General features: G+C 64.0%; 2 protein-coding genes across 5 annotated transcripts in view; one reads left to right on the top strand and one right to left on the bottom strand.

Annotated features, from left to right (window-relative positions):
* The window catches only part of NOXA1 (NADPH oxidase activator 1), a 25,504-nt gene extending 12,385 nt beyond the window's left edge, over positions 1-13,119 (bottom strand). For 3 of the 4 annotated variants that reach the window (XM_068164162.1, XM_068164163.1, XM_068164165.1), the window contains exons 1-6: positions 12,867-13,119; positions 8,829-8,911; positions 7,215-7,323; positions 4,180-4,314; positions 1,667-1,774; positions 466-525 (exon numbers count right to left, since the gene is read on the bottom strand). In XM_068164162.1, coding sequence (XP_068020263.1) covers positions 466-525; positions 1,667-1,774; positions 4,180-4,314; positions 7,215-7,323; positions 8,829-8,911; positions 12,867-13,040 — 669 coding nt within the window. In that variant the 5' untranslated portion in view covers positions 13,041-13,119. The remainder of the gene's footprint in view (positions 1-465; positions 526-1,666; positions 1,775-4,179; positions 4,315-7,214; positions 7,324-8,828; positions 8,912-12,866) is intronic. The other variant, XM_068164164.1, reaches the window with a different exon arrangement.
* LOC137454204 (nascent polypeptide-associated complex subunit alpha, muscle-specific form-like) lies at positions 13,039-19,731 on the top strand. Its single transcript, XM_068164172.1, has 3 exons — positions 13,039-13,503; positions 14,980-15,597; positions 15,654-19,731. The coding sequence occupies exons 1-3, from the start codon at positions 13,039-13,041 to the stop codon at positions 19,620-19,622; spliced, it is 5,052 nt and encodes a 1,683-aa protein (XP_068020273.1). The 3' UTR covers positions 19,623-19,731.

The raw sequence follows: 19,731 nt of genomic DNA, 5'->3' as shown, positions 1-19,731 counted from the left end.
TCAGGGAGGGATAGGACTGGGGGGGATGGAGCAAAACTAGAAATGGGGAGATTGAGATTAGATGTTAGGAAGAAGTTGTTCCCCAGGAGGGTGGTGAGAGCCTGGCACAGGTTGCCCAGGGAGGTGGTGGAAGCCTTATCCCTGGAGGTGTTTGCAGCCAGGCTGGAGGTGGCTGTGAGCAACCTGCTGTGGTGTGAGGTGTCCCTGCCCATGGCAGGGGGTTGGGACTGGCTGAGCCTTGAGCTTCCTTCCAGCTCTGACAGCTCTGTGACTCTGTAAAATGCATCTTCCAAGGGCTGGAGGCTGACATCACACCCCAAGGGCCCCACGGATCTAGTCTGGTACTGTTCTTCTTCCACAGTGTTCTTACCCTGGTGGTGTTGGGATCTCAGGCCCTGCCTGGAGCTCCATGGCAGCTGCACTCCTGCCCTGCCAGCTCTGCCCTGCCAGCTCTGCCCTGCTTACCTGGAAGCGCAGCGGCTCGAAGCCGAAGTACTCATCGTCGGGGACGATGGAGGAGATCACCTGCCGAAGCAAGCACTCAGTCCAGGCTGCATGCAGACCCTCCACCCTCACCCAGGCTTCTCTGCTCAGACCCACTGCCTTCTGACATCCCAGGGCACAAGGCAGAGCCATGCACAGAGTGCAGAACCCAGAGCTTGATTCCCAAACAGCTTCAGCCATTCCTGCCCCTCCTTTTTTGGCCTTCCCAAGGTTTCTCCAGGAGCTGGGGATTAGAAACTTTCTCTTTCCTGCTGGAGCTCTCTGGCCTGTGGCAACTCTGCTGCCTGCAATGGTCACAGAGTCCCTGTGACAAGAGGGATCTGGAGGTGCTGGAAGGTGTCCAGAGCAGGGCCAGGAGCATGAGCAGAGGGCTGGAGCTGCTCTGCTGTGAGGACAGACTGAAGGAGTTGGGGCTGTTCAGTCTGGAGAAGAGAAGGCTCCCAGGAGACCTCATTGTGGCCTTCCAGGATCTGAAGGGGGCTCCAGGAAGGCTGGGGAGGGACTGCTCAGGATCTCAGGCAGTGATAGGACTAGGGGGAGTGGAATGAAGCTGGAGGTGGGGAGATTGAGGCTGGAGGGGAGGAGGAAGTTCTTCCCCATGAGAGTGGTGAAGCCCTGGAATGGGTTGTCCAGGGAGGTGGTTGGGGCCCTGTCCCTGGAGGTGTTTAAGGCCAGGCTGGATGAGGCTGTGGCCAGGCTGATCTAGTGTGGGGTGTCCCTGCCCATGGCAGGGGGGTTGGAACTGGCTGATCCTTGTGGTCCCTTCCAGCCCTGACTGATTCTATGATACTAAGCTCTCTGCTCTGTGTCCCAGCATTTGGCTCCCAAGTGCCTGCCTGTCCCACTGGGAAGGCAGCAGTGAGAATGTGGTCCTCTGGGAAGCATCACTGCCAGCAAAAGGACAACCACAGGGCTCTCCCAGGACCTGTTCAGCCCTTTCAGAGTTAAAGTGACCAAGGCTGGGAAGGGCTCAGCACCCAAGTGTGTTTCTGATAGCAAAGGAGGCAGCTCCAATGGATTTCAGCCTCTGTGCCCCAGCTGCCTTCCCTGGCTGCCAGCCCTGGGTGTCCATCAGCAGAGTGATCAGTGAGTAGCAGCAGCAATGCTCTGGGGCTGTCAGAGGGTGGCATGTCCAGCTGCTGAAGGACTGCATGCCTCTTACCTTGGGTTTGCCCAGGAAGTCCTTTGAAGCCAGCTGCTCAACTTCCTTCTTCCGTGGCCTGAAGAGCTCCCTGAGAGGAACCTGCATGGGCTCCAGAGGCAGACAGTCCTAGGGGAGGGAAAGCACAGCCAGGAGCCTTCCATCAGGCACAAGAGCAGGGCAAAGCAAGTGCAGCTTCTCTACGTGGGCAGGACCAACCCCAGGAAGACAATGGGGCAGAAAATTGTGGCTGTGGAGTGTCACTCAGGTGACAGGCACAGGCAAAGCAAGAGCTCAGCAGCCAGTACCCAGTGCTGGGACAAGGACTGACTCTTGGCAGGGGATGGGTGGGAAAGGAGGGTGGTGGAGCAGATGGGTTGGGACCAGATGGGATCCATCCTAGGGTGCTGAGTGAGCTGGCAGATGAGCTCCAAGCCTCTCTCCATCATTTCCCTCCAGTCCTGGCTCTGGAGAGGTCCCAGGTGACTGAAACTGGCCAATGTGGTCCCCATCCACAAGAAGGGTCGGATGGAGGAAGCTGGAAGCTCCAGGCCTGGCAGCCTGACCTCAGTGCCAGGGAAAGTGATGGAGAAGATTATCCTGGGGGCAATAACTGCACCTGAAGGATGGCCAAGGGCTCAGGTCCAGCCAGCATGGATTCAGGCAGGGCAGGTCCTGCCTGACCAACCTGATCTCCTTCCATGCCCAGGTGACAGCCCGGTGGATGTGGGGCAGGCTGTGGATGTGTTCTGCCTGGACTGCAGCAAGGCCTTTGCCACCATCCCCCACAGCAAACTCCTGGCCAAGCTGTCAGCCCCTGGCTGGGACAGCAGCACTCTGAGCTGGGTTAGGAACTGGCTGGAGGCTGAGCCCAGAGAGTGGTGGTGAATGGTGCCACAGCCAGCTGGCAGCCAGGCACCAGTGGTGTGCCCCAGGGAGCAGTGCTGGGCCCTGTGCTCTTTAACATCCTCATTGATGATCTGGAGGAGGGCATTGAGTCCATCAGCAGTAAATTTGCAGATAACAGCAAGCAGATGTTGGTCAGTTAGAGGGCAGAAGGGCTCTGCAGAGGGACCTTGCCAGGCTGGACAGATGGGCAGAGGCCAACAGGATGGCATTCAACAAGTCCAAGTGCCAGGGGCTGCACTTTGGCCACAGCAACCCCAGGCAGTGCTACAGGCTGGGGGCAGAGTGGCTGAGAGCAGCCAGGCAGAGAGGGACCTGGGGGTGATGGTTGATGGTAGGCTGAACATGAGCCAGCAGTGTGCCCAGGGGGCCAAGAAGGCCAAGGGCATCCTGGCCTGCATCAGGAAGAGTGTGGCCAGCAGGAGCAGGGAAGTCCTTGTGCCCTGTGCTCAGCACTGCTGAGGCCACACCTTGAGTCCTGTGTCCAGTTCTGGGCTCCTCAGGTCAAGAAGGACATTGAGAGACTTGAAGGTGTCCAGAGAAGGGCAAGAAAGCTGGGGAGGGGTCTGGAGCACAGCCCTGTGAGGAGAGGCTGAGGGAGCTGGGGTTGCTTAGCCTGGAGAAGAGGAGGCTCAGGGGAGACCTTCTTGCTCTCTCCAACTCCCTGCAGGGAGGTTGTAGCCAGGTGGGGGTTGGGCTCTTCTCCCAGGCAAGCAGCCCCAGAACAAGAGGACACAGTCTCAAGCTGTGCCAGGGGAGGTTTAGGCTGGAGGTGAGGAGGAAGTTCTTCCCAGCAAGAGAGATTGGCCATTGGAATGTGCTGCCCAGGGAGGTGGTGGAGTCCCCATCCCTGGAGGTGTTCAAGAGGGGATTGGATGTGGCACTTGGTGCCATGGTTTAGTCATGAGGTCTGTGGTGCCAGCTTGGACTTGATGATCTCTGAGGTCTCTTCCACCCTTGGTGATTCTGTGAGACTGTGGAGCAAAGTTTGTTAAAGCAAGCTGCAGCCAGGTTCGATGCTTGGCTTCAGCTGTGGCTGTTTGCCCTCTCTGCTCAGTCACAAGTGCCATGCCCACAGCAAATGCAAATACTGCACAAAGAGGAGGCCAGGAGAGGTTAAGAAAGGAATCACCTCCTGGAAAGGCTCCAAATCTGAGAAGGAAGTGCAGGGCTAGCAAAGGAATGAACCCTCCAGGAGAGAGCTGCAGGTACTTCCTGATACCAAGAGTCTGACAGGAAACCTCTGCTTAGAGCCAGCCCTGCAAGCACTTCAACACTCTGTTGAGCTCCAAATGTGAATGGCACAAACACCTGAGCAGCCACCAGCTGCTACTGAGGCCAAAGGGACTCAGAGCACTCAGCCAGTGTCATGACATGGGGACTCTCCAAACCTGCACTGCAACACTGCCTAAGGCATCCCCAAGCACAAAGAGAACTCAGCTCCTGAGCACAGGGGGCTAGGAAAGCAACCTCCTGGTGGAGCATCACATGCAAATGGCTTAGACTTTGTCACCAGGTGACCAAGCAGGTCAAGAAAAGCCAAGCACACAGCACTTGGCACATTCTTCCCTCCTATCTCTTCACTTGAGCTCAGAGCACAGAGCAGCAGCTGGCAGGGGTGGCCTTACCTGCACTCGCTCAAGGGCCAGCTCCAGGATTGCAGTCCTGCCCTCAGGACTCCACACCACAGCCTTCTCCAGGGTGAGCCTGGCCTCCTGCCACTGCTGCAGCTGGCACTGTGCTGCTGCAGTGCTGTACAGCACCTGGGGTGGGCAAGGGGAGACAGCTCAGGGGGCTGAGACCCTGCAGACACCCAACACGACTCAGGGACCTCAGCCAGAGAACAGGCACCAGGCACTGGAACGTCCCAGCACCAGCACCAAGCTGCTTGCCTCTGGCCACAGGGGAGGCACTGAGCAGCACAGCAGAGAGGACAGAGATGAAAGCTGTACCTGCAGGCTAGCTCCTGGGTGTGCTGCAGCTGCTCAAGGCAAGCAGGGGCATAAGGAGCAGCAGAGGAAGCTCTGGCACCACACAAGTTCTAATCTTACCCTTCCTGCACCTGATGCAACGAGAGGAAAAGGCCTCAAGCTGTCCCAGGGAAAGTTCAGGTTGGAGATTAGAAGCAATTTCTTCACTGAAAGGGTTCTCAAACTCTGGCAGAGGCTGCCCAGGGGGTGGCTGAACCTCCACCCCTGGAGGTGTTTCAAAGAGGCAGAGCTGTGGTGCTGAGGGCCATGGGGTAGCACCCTGGCAGAGCTAGAGAATGGTTGGACTGGGTGACCTTGAAGGTCTTCTGCAGCTGAAGTCACTCCATGATTCCAGGAAAGGCCACAAAGGCTCTTCCTGGGCTTCTTCCTGCATGCAGCTGGGTGCTGGTCTGGCTGTGCAGAGTACCTCTGCCCCCCTGCCACTGCAAAACCCCTGAAGTGAAACCATTCACGTTGCAGTGGGCTGGGAATGTGCCAGCTGCAGCCTGTTAGCCTTCAGCAGCAGGTGAGGGTGCTGGGGGGTGAGGTGGCAGAGGGTGGGAGTAAGGCAGGCCGGGGGGGTGGGAAGCACTGATCTGCTGCTGCATTAAGAGTGGGAGATCTCAGCTCCTCCCTGGCCAGGCTGTGGAAAAGCTGCAAGGCAGAAGTGTGGCCTAACAGGGTCACTGTCAGCTTGCTGCCTCAGATGAGGGGGTGAGCAGCTTGGGACTTGCTCTGTGGTACCTGGGTGAAGCAGTGCTGGGCACATAGCTGCAGCTGCAGGATGCTTTCCTCTACCTCTACTACAGGCAGCAGAAGACAGCTGCTTGGAGGGGGGGTTGGGGAATGGCAATCCTGCAGGACACACAGAGATGACCCCTGGCAAGGCAAGGCAAGGCAAGTCAGCAGCCCTCACTCAGCCCCCAGGTGCTCCAGCCTGGATTTCCAAGCCCTGCAGCATCTGTGCCCAGAGCAGAGCAGCACGTGAGAGGCTGTGCGTGGGGAGGCCGAGGGCACAGCTCCGCAGCAGGATTGTGTCTGTGCCTCTGGAAGAATGAGCTGCAGGCAGCAGTAAGAGACAAACACAGGAGAGTCAGCAGGCAGATCCCAAGCCTGGAGTGCCAGCAGGGTGAGGGCACACACCCTGGCAATGCCTACAGCACGTGGAGTGAGGGATTGTCCAGGGCATGGAGCTCCTGCCGTGGCCTCCTGCAGCCCTGCCCCTCTCAGAGGGGATTTGCTGCTCCAGGTGTGAGTGAGCTGAGAGAGGGCAGTGCTGTGGCACTGTTAAAAACCATGAGGTTTGGGCAGCACCACAGGTGCCAAGGACAGCTGCTTCTTGTCAGGTACAAGGTGCAGGAGGAGCCCAGGCCTGGTTCCTGGGCAGGCTTGGCTGGAGTCACCCAGCTGCTCCTCACCCCTGCCCAAGTGAAGAATTCCACTTTCTTCCCTCTGTCTGCTTTTCACTGCTGTGTGTGGGCTCAGGATGTGTCCCAGTAAAGCACCATCCCTAGGAGCCTTCCACATGACAAACATCACAAAGATTCACAACCAAGTCAGCCTTTGATCTCTCTACAGCTGCAGGCTGCAGCAGCCTAACTGCAGGGAAGAGGGTGGAGAGCTGCAGGGTGTCCCAGGCCTGCAGCTCAGTGAGCTCAGACACAGAGGCAATGCTGAGGGCAGCTGCTGCAGCTGGCAAGCCAGGCTTCCAGGAACACAACTGCCTTAGAGCCTTCATGTGGCTGTTTGAGCCCTCAAAGAGCAGAGCTCCAGAGGCAGTGCCCAGGAGCTGCACTGGGAGCTCTCAGCTTTCCACCTCTTCCCACAAATGCTGCTTCCTTTTAAGTCTGGCCACAAAGTTGGTTTCTTCCTCTTACCTTCCTCTCTGCCCCTGTAGGAGGCATCTCTCTTATCTTCTGGTATCTTTACTGTGCAGTTGTGGCCTAGGCATGGGGGTGTAGTGTGGCTCTGATGGGGCTTGGGAGAGAGAGAGGAGGAGGAGGGCAGCCTGGGCCTGGCCAGCCTGAACCAGCTTAGCAATGGAGGGGGGAAGGAAGAGCCCTGGGGCATGAAAGCCTGGACAGGTTGGCCTGGTGTAAAGGGAGCCCTGGTGTAAAGGGAGGTGTGTTCAGCCTGGCCTGTGGACTCCTTTGTATTTCAGATGCTTTGCTGTGCTCAGCACTGGGGCACTGCAGTCTGTGAGCAGCCTTTCCAGTGCAACTCTCCATCCCTACCCAACCCAGCTGTGTCAACCTTACTCCTCTGCCCCTTTTGGAGCAGTGGAGCAAGCTGCCTGCTCATTACACTATGACACTTCACTAGGGACCTGTTTTGTTCCCACCTGGCTATACTTTAACCTCTTGTGGCCTGCAGAGCTGAGGAGTTGACAGAGCTCAGACCTTCTCCACAGGGGAAGCAGTGCAGAGGGAGGCCACAGGCCCCCACTGCACAAACTCCTGTGCCACCTGCTCTGAACAGTTTCACTTCTCCAGCTGGGCAGCCTGCTAAGCTCCTCAGAGGCCTTTGATGCTTCATGACTTGAATGACTGAGGTCTTGAAAACCCCAAAGCAAGCAGGAATTTGTTGCTGTCCTACTGTAGTGCCTTGAAAAGCTCTCTGGTTACCAACACCTACTGCTGAAGAGCTGCCCAACATCCCCAGAGAGGGGAAGGGCTGCTGAGCCAGGCTCTTACCTCCCATGCATAGAGGATGTGCCTCAGCCCCAGCTGCTTGTAATCAATGAAGGGATTTTTCCTGAGATGATTGAAGGCCATCTGGTAGTCAGAGAGAGCTTCTTCATACCTGCAGGGCAGAGAGCACAGAGGATTCTGAGACTGAAACTGCTGGAGACTCTAAGAAGATCAAAACCCAAGCCAGTAAAGCCCAGGTCTGTAGCCTGGATCAGCAGAGCTGCCCTCTGCAGAGAGGAGTGCCCACAGAACATCCCCTGTGCTCTCCTGGGTGGTAGTCAGCACAACATGAAGGTGGTGCCTCTCCTCTGGGAGTGCCTGGCAGGGGTGACCAGGGGGGTTTGATACCTGGCACAGCCACAGTGCCCCTGGGAGAAAAGGTAAAGGACAAAGATGAAGCAATGCTGAGAGCTCCTTGCCCAGCTTGTGCTGGGAGTTCTGTGTCAGCAGATAGCTCAGGGGAGAAGCAGGGGCTGGGCATCAGCACCAGCCTGCTGATGGGGGGCAGTCAGTGCTGCAAAGCACTGCAAGCACAGCTGCAGAGGAAGTCTAAGGACAGGGAATTAGTCTGGATTTCCACCAGCTGGGCAGTGAGAGCAGAACAGGCTCCCACTGAGGCTGCAGGTGGGGCAAGGAAGGGTCCAGGAAGGGCTGTGCAAAGCTCACCTGAGCAAGAGCCACTGCAATGCAGCCAGCAGAAGCAGCCCAGGTGGATGTGGGAGGGTGGGAGCAGCACCTGAAGGAAGGACCTGTAGGCTGCTGGTGGCTGTCACCTCCTTGGGCAGGAGACAGCTCTGCCAGCTGTGCTGCCCCCCACCAGCTGGCACAGCCTGCGTGCTTGGGGCAGGCTTGCCCTGCTTCTGCTGCCTGCAGCACAGTGCTGGGAGCAGACTGGGGCAGCTCCAGGGTGCTGGCCAGGACCCCACCTCCCCTGGCAGGGCCACAGAGTGTGTGGCTGCCCAGGGGCCAGCTGTGGGTGCAGGGCTGCTCACTTTACCTCCCTGCCAGAAAAAGTGAGTGACATTTGGGGGAAATCAAGGTCTGGGGTGGGGGGGAAGTAAGAGGGGAGAGGCAGGAGGGGATCTGTAAATCCTCTGAGCAGGGTGTCCCTGGGACTTAACCAGTGAGTAATCAATCCCATGGCAGTAGTGAAGCTCTCTCAATGCCACCCCAGTGAGACTGGGACCAGGCCACTAAAGCCACTGCCAGCAGAGAGTGGGAGTCAGAAACTGTGGGCAGGCTGCACTGTGAGGAAGGCCAGGCTCAGGTGTGCCAGGTGAGGACACACTGAGCACTGCAACTGTGCTTTCATCAGCTCCAGGGGAAATCTGAAAGGCAACATGAGCTGCTGGCATCCCCACACCCAGGAGGAGCTTTTCACTCCATGGGCAAGGGGCAGCACTGTCCTGTATTGGCTGCCTTGGATCTGTGCAGCTTGGACCTTCTCAGCAGAGGCCAGACTTGCTGCCCAGAGACATGATTTGCAAGGCCAGGCTGCACCTCCTGAACTGTTTGGAACTGCTGCAAGCAATTAATTTGAGAAACATTTAGGCTTAGCAAGAAAGGAGGAGTCAAAGGAGAACCCCAAGGCCTGAGGTGGACATGTGCCTCACTCACATCTCCAGCTGCAGGTGGACAAACCCTCTCTGAAAGTAGCCCACAGCCAGGGAGTTGTCCTTCTCTACAGTCCTGTTGAATGCCTGAGGAGACAAACACAGACACGTGGCAAGGGGCAGTGAGGATCTCTCTGGTGGTGCCTGGGTGTGTGCACTAAGCACAAAAGCTGGCCCAGGGCTGGGTGAGCAGCTTCCTCTGGATTGAGAACCTGGGGGGGTCAGCTGGTGACAACCTGCCCAGGAGCCAGCAGTGGTCCCTGGCAGCCCAGAGCCAGCTGAGTGCTGAGCTGCAGCCAGAGCAGGGAGAGCAGCAGCACAGGGAGGGGATTCTGCCCCTCTGCTCTGCTCTGCTCAGACCCCACCTGCAGCACTGCCTCCAGCTCTGGGCCCCCAGCACAAGAAGGACCTGGAGCTGCTGGAGAGGCTCCAGAGGAGGCCACAGAGATGATCAGAGGCTGCAGACCCTCCCCTGTGGGGCCAGGCTGGGAGAGCCGGGGCTGTGCAGCCTGGAGAAGAGAAGGCTCCAGGGAGGGCTGGGGAGGGACTTTGGCCAAGGGCTGGGAGTGCCAGGATGAGGAACAATGGCTTTGAGCTGGGAGAGGGGAGACTGAGAGTGGAGAGGAGGAGGAAGTTCTTCAGTGGGAGGGTGGGGAGACTCTGGCACAGGCTGCCCAGGGAGGCTGTGGCTGCCTCCTGCCTGGAGGTGCTGAAGGCCAGGCTGGATGACGCCTTGAGCAAGCTGGGCTGGTGGGAGGTGTCCCTGCCCATGGCAGGGGTTGGCACTGGGTGATCCTTGAGGTCCCTTCCAACTCAAACTTCTCTGTGCCTCTACAGAAATGTTCCTATGGGAAGGGCAGGGCTGTGAGCTGGGCCCAGGAGCAGGAAGCAGCTCCCAGTCACCACTCAGATCTTGGCTCTTCCCATGGTAGATGAACTGGATGTGAATGAGCTACATTTGCTGCATCCTGCAATGTGCAAACTGTGCTGCCTGGAGCAGAGTTTGCCTGGCAGTGGGAGCAGCAGGCCTGGCCAGGCTGGGGAAGGCTGCTTGGTGCAGCCTAGTGCTGAGTACATGACAGGGTGCAAGGGAGGCAGCTGAAGAGCTCCACACAATGCACCTCCAAGCCAACACCACTGGTTCAGCTTCACAGCTAGAGGCAAGAGTTAGCAAAGCTGGCAGCAGCTTGTGGTTGACAGCCTCAAAGCCACACTGCATGGCCAGCAGGAGCAGGGAGCTCATCCTGCCCTGTGTTCAGCACTGCTGAGGCCACACCTGGAGTCCTGTGTCCAGTTCTGGGCTCCTCAGGTTAGGAAGGAGGTTGAGCTGCTGGAAGGTGTCCAGAGGACGGCAACAAGGCTGGGGAGGGGTCTGGAGCACAGCCCTGTGAGGAGAGGCTGAGGGAGCTGGGGTTGCTTAGCCTGGAGAAGGAGGCTCAGGGGAGACCTTCTTGCTCTCTCCAACTCCCTGCAGGGAGGTTGTAGCCAGGTGGGGGTTGGTCTCTTTTCCCAGGCAGGCAGCACCAGAACAAGAGGCCACAGTCTCAAGCTGTGCCAGGGGAGGTTTAGGCTTGATCCTTGAAAAGTCCTTCCCAGAGATTGGCCATTGGGATGTGCTGCCCAGGGAGGTGGTGGGGTCAGCATCCCTGGAGGTGTTTAAGAAGAGCCTGGATGAGGCCCTTGGTGCCATGGTTGAGCTGATCAGTCAGGGCTGGGTGATAGGTTGCACTTGATGATCTCTGAGGTCTCTTCCAACCTGGCTGATTGATTCTGTGTGCTAGGAAAACTGCCTCACTGCCCGAGAAAGCCAGGAGCTGTGCTCCCCCCCTCATCAGGGCAGAGGTGGGATGGAGATAGTGACTCAAGCCTGAAAGCTCAGACTTCCCTGAAACTGCCTGGGCAGGGACAGCACCGAAGGACAGGGAGTGCCTGCACCTCGGGGCTCCTGCCCTGGCCCTGAGAGCACACCTTGCTCCAGCAGCCTGCTGGGCTGGGCTGGGCTGGCTGCACAGGAGGGAAAGTAAACACCCAGCTGAGCTTCTTCCCAGTCACTGCCCACCCACCAGGGCTGAAAGCCTCTCCTGAGCACCATCCAGCTGTGCTCTGTTAGAGCCTTAAAGCCTTGCCTGGGGCTCTGGGGCTCTGCCCCAGTGCTTGCAGCACAGCCTGAGCAGTTTGTGCTGCTTAAGAAATGGTTTATAAGCATCTCCTCAGTGGGCAGACAGACAGACTGCAGACATCTATGGTGCTCTGACAAACAGCCTGTGCCTCAGGGTGCTTCCCTGCCTGCACCAGCACAGGAAGCTGCTCTTAACAGCTGGACTTGATGATCTAAAGGTCTTTTTCAACCTGTTCTATGCCCCTGCCAGCCTCCCCTTCCAAAGGGCAGTGGGTTTCCAGCACAGTGGTTTCTGTTTGGCAGCTTCAGGCCCTGCAGGGACAGAGGCAGCTGCAGGGCTCCTTGTCCCAGCCAGCTCAGACTGATGCCATTGGCTGTACAAGCAGGACACTGAGCTCCAGCATCACTGCCTGGTGAGCCCAAAGGGGCAACTCACAGGATGAGAGAGTGGTTTGGGTTGTAAGGGACCATTAAAGGTCATCCAGTTCCAGCCTGCTGCTGTAGGCAGGGACACCTTCACTGGAAGGTGATCAAGGCCCCATCCAGCCTGGCCTTGAGAGTTTGCAGGGATGGGACATCCACCACCCCTCTGAGCAGCCTGGCTCTGTGTCTCACCACCCTCACAGCGAAGAATTTCTTCCTAATACCTAATCTAAACCTCAAGCCATTACCTTTCTCTCTCCCCATGGCCCCTTGCATGCACCAAAAGGCCACCAGAAGGTCTCCCTGGAGTCTTCTCTCCTCCAGGCTGCACAACCCCAACTCTCTCAGCCTGGCCTCACAGCAGAGGGCTTCCAGCCCTGCCAGCACTGCTGTAGCCTCCTCTGCCCTGCTCCAACAGGTCCCTGGCTGTGCTGTGCTGAGGGCTCCAGAGCTGCCCCAGCACTGCAGGGAGGTCTGAGCAGAGCACAGCAGAGGGGCAGAATCCCCTCCCTGCCCCTGCTGCCCACACTGCTGGGGCTCAGCCCAGGCCAGGCTGGGGCTGGGCTGGCAGTGCTGGCTGCTGGCTCCTGCCCAGCTCTGCACCCCCAGGGCTGCTCCCCAGCCTGGATTTGTGTTTGCAACTGCTGTGACCTAGGTGCAGGACCTTGCACCTGGCCTTGCTGAGCATCACACGGGCCCTCCCCTCAGGCTGCCCAGGACCCTCTGGATGGATCCCTTCCCTCCGGCACCGCTCAGCTCGGTGTCCGCTGCAGACTTGCTGAGGCTGCCTCACCCCCACCGCCCCTGCTCCTGACACGGGCGAGGGGCAGCACTGCTCCCAGGAACAGCCCCTGCAGGCTGCCCCTCGTGCACCGTTGGGCCGTGTCCGTGCCTGTGTCCATGCCCATGTCTGTGCCTGTGCCCATATCTGTGCCCATGCCTGTATCTGTGCCCATGCCTGTATCTGTGCCCATGCCCTTGCCCGTATCTGTGCCCATGCCCCTGCCCGTATCTGTGCCCGTGTCTGTGTCTGTGCCCATGCCCCTATCTGTGCCCGTGTCCGTGCCCCTGCCCGTGTCTGTGTCTGTGCCCCTGCCCATATCTGTGCCCATGCCCCTGCCCGTATCTGTGCCCATGCCCATATCTGTGCCCATGCCCCGGCCCGTATCTGTGCCCGTGTCTGTGTCTGTGCCCATGCCCCTCTCTGTGCCCGTGTCCGTGCCCCTGCCCGTGCCCCTGCCCGTATCTGTGTCTGTGCCCCTGCCCGTATCTGTGCCCATATCTGTGCCCATGCCCCTGCCCGTATCTGTGCCCGTGTCCGTGCCCCTGCCCGTATCTGTGCCCATATCTGTGCCCATGTCCGTGCCCCTGCCCCTGCTCCTGCCCGTATCCGTGCCCATGCCCGTGTCCGTGCCCATGCCCGTGCCCATGCCCGTGTCCGTGCCCATGCCCGTGTCCGTGCCGGTCCCATGCGCATGCCAGCGCGGCTCCCCGGCTCACCCGCAGGGCCTGCCGCGGCCTGCCGGCCAGCAGCTCCACGCAGCCGATGTCGAAGCAGATCCTGGACGGCGGCTCCGGGATGCCGGCGAAGGTCTCCAGCGCCGCGTCCCAGCGCTCGGCGTCGGCCGCCAGCACCCCCTCATGCCAGCGCCTGACCAGCTCCCGGTACGCCATGGCCCTGCCCGCGGCGCCCCGCTCCGGGCACAGCCTCGCCTCACCTGCGGCGGGGCGGGCAGGGGCGGGCGGCGCCGGGGCGGGGAGCGGCCGGGAGGAAGTGAAGCCAGCACCGTCCGCCCCCCGCCTGCCCCGCCGGCCGCGGCTCTGCCCTCCGGGGGGTCGGCCCACGGCTGCCAGGGCACCGGCATCACCCCGGGGGTACAGCCCACGGCTGCCAGGCACCGGCATCACCCCGGGGGTACAGCCCACGGCTGGCAGGGTACCGGCATCCCCCGGGGGGTACAGCCCACGGCTGCCAGGCACCGGCATCACCCCGGGGGTACAGCCCACGGCTGCCAGGCACCGGCATCACCCCGGGGGTACAACCCACGGCTGCCAGGGCACCGGCATCACCCCGAGGGGACAGACCACGGCTGCCAGGCACCGGCATCACCCCGGGGGTACAGCCCACGGCTGCCAGGCACCGGCATCACCCCGGGGGTAAAGCCCACGGCTGCCAGGGCACCGGCATCACCCCGGGGGTACAACACACGGCTGCCAGGGCACAGGCATCACCCCGGGGGTACAGCCCACGGCTGCCAGGGCACCGGCATCACCCCGGGGTGTGGTGAAGGCACTGATACTGAATCTTGTCCCAGCATGTGGGCAAGTTCCCCCTCCTCCAGGAGGAAGACAAAAGCCAAGGCATTAGCCAGGCTTGCACGCACCCAGCGCATGCAGCGCTTGTGCTTACACCAAGTATGGGCATATTCTCGCTTCACGCTTTCTATAGGCTGGAGCCAGTTGTTTATGAGAGTGCCCATTGGTCAAGCCCAGCCTCGAGGAATCTATAAGTATCACCCCAGTTGGTGAACACGTTGCCCCCTCATTTACTTTGTCTCTGTGCTTGCTCGAGAGAGTAACTCTCGAGCTGCAGCCTTTGCCATTGAGCTTATTGTTGTTAGCTTCTGTTATACACGCACGCATACTGGAAACCTCTGCATCGTTGAAGAAGCCCAGAGGGAGGACCTTCGCTGAGCCTGAGGAGCTCAGCATTGTTACAACCAGTCGTGCCGACCGGGAGAGCCCATCGTGCCACCGGAGGACTGGACCAACCCCCGCGGGTAAGATCTGCCCAGTTGCCGGGGAGAAGGGACTTGATCAATACCGAGTCCATGTATGCCTAGCCCCGCCGTAGCGGGAGAGGAGCCGCCGAGTGCCGCTCTGAGCCCTGTGGATCTCAGGGAAAACCAAAGCATTGGTCGTGCTTATACTGCACCGAACCCGGGACCACTCTGAGAGTCCTGTTGCTCCTTTAACCTCATTAAACGAGAATTCGCCGCATAACGCAGCCGCATTCTCTCCCCGAGGCTGTTTGCATCAGCCCCGAGAACCGCCGTGGTTGGGCCGACCCCCGTAGCTTCGCCTGCTTCCGTCGTTCGAGCCCACCTACCGGCCACCGTCGTCCCGCCCTGCCGTGCGAGCCGACTTTAGAGGGCCGACCCCACGGGCCGACCCCGACCAGGACCGATCCCTGTTGTCTGAAGGGGATTGAATATCGTCCACGTGCTTTCCACCCACTAGCACTCAGTTCAAAGTATCCGCGTCTAGCAGAGTGGGCGCTGACGCATAGGAAGATTGTAATATTGCTGTGTATAGCCAGAAGCCGCCCGCGTCCCGCCGAGACTCCATCTAGTGGCCAAGCGGCGGAACTGCACCCTTCGGCATATAAATACAGAAAGGGTTTATAGATAGTTCAATTACGTTATAATCATAACACTAAGCCAGTTGTGGAATCTATTTCACGAACGTGCACTAGAACATGTATATAAGTTGGTGATTCATCGGTTATTAATAGTTTGATAATTAATAAAATTATATTTTTCATAATTCATATTTCATATTCATAAATTTAATAACCTCTTCACCACACGGGGGTACGGCCCACGGCTGCCAGGGCACCGGCATCACCCCGGGGGTACAACCCACGGCTGCCAGGGCACCGGCATCACCCCGGGGGTACAGCCCACGGCTGCCAGGGCACCGGCATCACCCCGGGGGTACAGCCCATGGCTGCCAGGGCACCGGCATCCCCCCGGGGCTACAGTCCACTGCTGCCAGGGCACCAGCATCACCCCGGGGCTACAGTCCATGGCTGCCAGGGCACCAGCATCACCCCGGGGTCACGCGAGGTCATCGGCCATTTATCAAGCGGGAACGGGGGCCGCTGGCTCGCTCGGCCTCTGGCAGCGAGGGTAGCTGCCAGCCGCTGCCAGTGCAGCTGGCGGCAGGAGAGGCGCAACCGGAGCACGGGTTGGGGTTGTCCTCCGTTAAGGAGCTGGTCCCGTACCGACCAGACCTGCACGCTATCCGCAGCACGGGCGGGAGCCGCCACGCCGGCAGCAGCCAGCCCGGGAGCCGCCACGCCAGGAGCCGCCAGCCCGGGAGCCGCCAACCCGGGAGCAGCCTCGCCAGGAGCAGCCACGCCGGGAGTCGCCACGCCGGGAGCCGCCAGCCCGGGAGCCGCCACACCGGGAGCAGCCCGCCCGGGAGCTGCCACGCCGGGAGCTACCACGCCGGGAGCTGCCAGCCCAGGTGCAGCTAGCCCGGTAGCCGCCAACCCGGGAGCAGCCAGCCCGGGAGCCGCCACGCCGGGAGCCGCCACGCCGGGAGCCGCCAGCCCAGGTGCAGCCAGCCCGGGAGCCGCCAACCCGGGAGCAGCCAGCCCGGGAGCAGCCAGCCCGGGAGCCACCAACCCGGGAGCAGCCAGCCTGGGAGCAGCCAGCCTGGGAGCAGCCAGCCTGGGAGCAGCCAGCCCGGGAGCAGCCAGCCCGGGAGCCACCAACCCGGGAGCAGCCAGCCCGGGTGCAGCCAGCCTGGGAGCCACCAACCCAGGAGCAGCCAGCACGGGAACCGCCACGCCGGGAGCTGCCAGCCTGGGGGCAGCCAACCTGGGAGCAACCTCCCCGGGAGCCGCCACGCCGGGAGCTGCCAGCCCGGGAGCCGCCAACCCGGGAGCAGCCACGCCAGGAGCTCCCAGCTCGGGAGCCGCCACGCCGGCAGCAGCCATGCCGGGAGCTGCCAGCCCCGGAGCAGCCAGCCCGGGAGCCGCCAGCCCGGGAGCCGCCACGCCGGGAGCCGCCAGCCCGTGAGCCGCCAGCCCGGGAGCCGCCACGCCGGGAGCCGCCAGCTCGGGAGCTGCCACGCCGGGAGCCGCCAGCCCGGGAACCGCCAACCCGGGAGCTGCCACGCCGGGAGCAGCCAACCCGGGAGCCCCCACGCCGGGAGCCGCCAGGCCGGGAGCCCCCACGCCGGGAGCCGCCAGCCCGGGAGCAGCCAGCCCGGGAGCCGCCAGCCCGGGAGCCCCCACGCCGGGAGCCGCCAGCCCGGGAGCAGCCAGCCCGGGAGCCGCCAGCCCGGGAACCGCCAACCCGGGAGCTGCCACGCCGGGAGCCGCCAGCCCGGGAGCCGCCAGCCCGGGAGCCGCCACGCCGGGAGCAGCCACGCGGGGAGCTGCCAGGCCGGGAGCTGCCAGGCCGGGAGCCGCCAGCCCGGGAGCTGCCACGCCGGGAGCCGCCACGCCGGGAGCTGCCACGCCGGGAGCTGCCAGGCCGGGAGCCGCCAGCCCGGGAGCTGCCAGCCCGGGAGCCGCCAACCCGGGAGCCGCCAACCCGGGAGCAGCCAACCCGGGAGCTGCCACGCCGGGAGCAGCCAACCCGGGAGCAGCCAACCTGGGAGCCGCCAGCCCGGGAGCCCCCACGCTGGGAGCCGCCAGCCCGGGAGCCGCCAACCCGGGAGCTGCCACGCCGGGAGCAGCCAACCCGGGAGCAGCCAACCTGGGAGCCGCCAGCCCGGGAGCCCCCACGCTGGGAGCCGCCAGCCCGGGAGCTGCCAGCCCGGGAGCCGCCAGCCCGGGAGCCGCCAGCCCGGGAGCTGCCAGCCCGGGAGCTGCCAGCCCGGGAGCCGCCAACCCGGGAGCTGCCACACCGGGAGCCGCCAACCCGGGAGCAGCCAACCCGGGAGCCGCCAGCCCGGAAGCCGCCAGCCCGGAAGCCGCCACGCAGGGAGCCGCCAGCCCGGGAGCCGCCAACCCGGGAGCCGCCAGCCCGGGAGCCGCCAGCCCGGGAGCCGCGAGCCCGGGAGCCGCCACGCCGGGAGCCGCCAGCTCGGGAGCTGCCACGCTGGGAGCCGCCACGCCGGGATCTGCCAGCCCGGGAGCAGCCAACCCGGGAGCAACCTGGCCGGGAGCTGCCAGCTCGGAAGCCGCCAGCCCGGAAGCCGCCAGCCCGGGAGCCGCCACGCAGGGAGCCGCCAGCCCGGGAGCCGCCAACCCGGGAGCCGCCAGCCCGGGAGCCGCCAGCCCGGGAACCGCCAACCCGGGAGCTGCCAGCCCGGGAGCTGCCACGCCGGGAGCAGCCAACCTGGGAGCCGCCAGCCCGGGAGCCCCCACGCCGGGAGCCGCCAGCCCGGGAACCGCCAACCCGGGAGCCTCCAGCCCGGGAGCTGCCACGCCGGGAGCAGCCAACCTGGGAGCCGCCAGCCCGGGAGCCCCCACGCCGGGAGCCGCCAGCCCGGGAGCCGCCAGCCCGGGAGCCGCCAACCCGGGAGCAGCCAACCCGGGAGCCGCCAGCCCGGGAGCCGCCAGCCCAGGAGCCGCCAACCCGGGAGCAGCCAACCCGGGAGCCGCCAGCCCGGAAGCCGCCAGCCCGGGAGCCGCCACGCAGGGAGCCGCCAGCCCGGGAGCCGCCAACCCGGGAGCCGCCAGCCCGGGAGCCGCCAGCCCGGGAACCGCCAACCCGGGAGCTGCCAGCCCGGGAGCTGCCACGCCGGGAGCAGCCAACCTGGGAGCCGCCAGCCCGGGAGCCCCCCACGCCGGGAGCCGCCAGCCCGGGAACCGCCAACCCGGGAGCCTCCAGCCCGGGAGCTGCCACGCCGGGAGCAGCCAACCTGGGAGCCGCCAGCCCGGGAGCCCCCACGCCGGGAGCCGCCAGCCCGGGAGCCGCCAACCCGGGAGCAGCCAACCCGGGAGCCGCCAGCCCGGGAGCCGCCAGCCCAGGAGCCGCCAACCCGGGAGCAGCCAACCCGGGAGCCGCCAGCCCGGGAGCCGCCAGCCCGGGAGCCGCCACACCGGGAGCCGCCAGCTCGGGAGCCGCCACGCCGGGAGCCGCCAGCTCGGGAGCTGCCACGCTGGGAGCCGCCAGCCCGGGAGCCGCCAGCCCGGGAGCCGCCACGCCGGGAGCCGCCAGCTCGGGAGCTGACACGCTGGGAGCAGCCAACCCGGGAGCAGCCAGCCCGGGAGCCTCCAGCCCGGGAGCCGCCAACCCGGGAGCCTCCAGCCCGGGAGCCGCCAACCCGGGAGCAGCCAACCCGGGAGCCGCCAGCCCGGGATCCGCCAGCTCGGGATCCGCCAACCCGGGAGCAGCCAGCCCGGGAGTCGCCAGCCCGGGAGCCCCCACGCCGGGAGCCGCCAGCCCGGGAGCTGCCAGCCCGGGAGCCGCCAGCCCGGGAGCCGCCAACCCGGGAGCCGCCAACCCGGGAGCCGCCAGCCCGGGAGCCGCCAGCCCGGGAGCCGCCAACCCGGGAGCAGCCAACCCGGGAGCAGCCAACCCGGGAGCCGCCAGCCCGGGAGCAGCCAACCCGGGAGCAGCCAGCCCGGGAGCAGCCAGCCCGGGAGCCGCCAGCCCGGGAGCAGCCAGCCCGGGAGCAGCCAACCCGGGAGCAGCCAGCCTTGCGGCGCCGCCACGCCGGGAGCCGCCAGCCCGGGAGCCGCCACGTTGGGAGCCTCCAACCCGGGAGCTGCCACCCCGTGAGCCGCCAGCCCGGAAGCAGCCAGCCCGGGAGCCACCACGTTGGGAGCCGCCACGTTGGGAGCCGCCAGCCCGGGAGCCGCCAGCCCGGGAGCCGCCAGCCCGGGAGCCGCCAGCCCGGGAGCCGCCAGCCCGGGAGCCCCTGGCCCCGCCCCTCGCGGCTGGAGCGGGCGCCGCGGGCCACACCGCCCCCTGCAGGCACCGTGCGGCGGTGCCCGCGGGGAGGCGTCCGATACGCTCGCGGGGCTGCTCGCGGGAGGTTCCGGAGGCCATTGGGAGGAGGGACGGGCTCCGGGGGGAAGGCTTTGACCGACGGACCGCGGGGCGCCCCCCGCCGCTTCCGGGTCGGTGCCAGGTGAGTGGCTGGAGTCGGCGCGGCGCCGGGCAGTGCGGGGCGGGCTGGGCTGGGCTGGGCTCGGCTCGGCTCGGCTCGGCTCGGCTCGGCCCGGCCCGGCCCGGCCCGGCGCCGCGCAGCAGCAGGGCGCAGGCGCAGGCGCAGCTCGGCCCTGCGCGGGGGAGCCGTGCGGCTGGGAAGCCCGAGCGGAGCGGCGGGCGAGCGGGGGGGTGGCGGTGCCGCTCCGCTCCGGGTGTAGCTCTTTGCAGCCGAAATAAAGCCACGAAGCCTTTCGGCCTCTCCGCGGAGCCGCCTGCCCGGGGGGGGGGGGGTGCGGTAGCCCTCCCGAGGTACCAGCAGCCGCCGGCGCCGGGCCGGCTCCCGCCGGGGTGCCCCGGGGTCCCCCCGCAGCGCGGCAGCGGCTGGCCCTGGCCCGGCGCCGGAGCCGTCCGTCCGTAACGGCCTGGCGGGAGCTGCCTGCCCTGAGCGGGGGCTGCCCGGGTCACCGGCTGAGGGGGGTGGCGACAAATCTGCCTGTGGGGAGGGGAAGGGAAGGGAAATGGGAAGA

This window comes from Melanerpes formicivorus, unplaced genomic scaffold (genome assembly GCF_026170545.1).
Source record: "Melanerpes formicivorus ecotype bairdi unplaced genomic scaffold, bMelFor1.0.p_v2 SCAF_77, whole genome shotgun sequence".
NCBI classification, from domain to species: domain Eukaryota; kingdom Metazoa; phylum Chordata; class Aves; order Piciformes; family Picidae; genus Melanerpes; species Melanerpes formicivorus.
The sequence above is the reverse complement of the archived record's forward strand: the minus strand, read 5'-3'. Positions and strand labels throughout refer to the sequence as shown.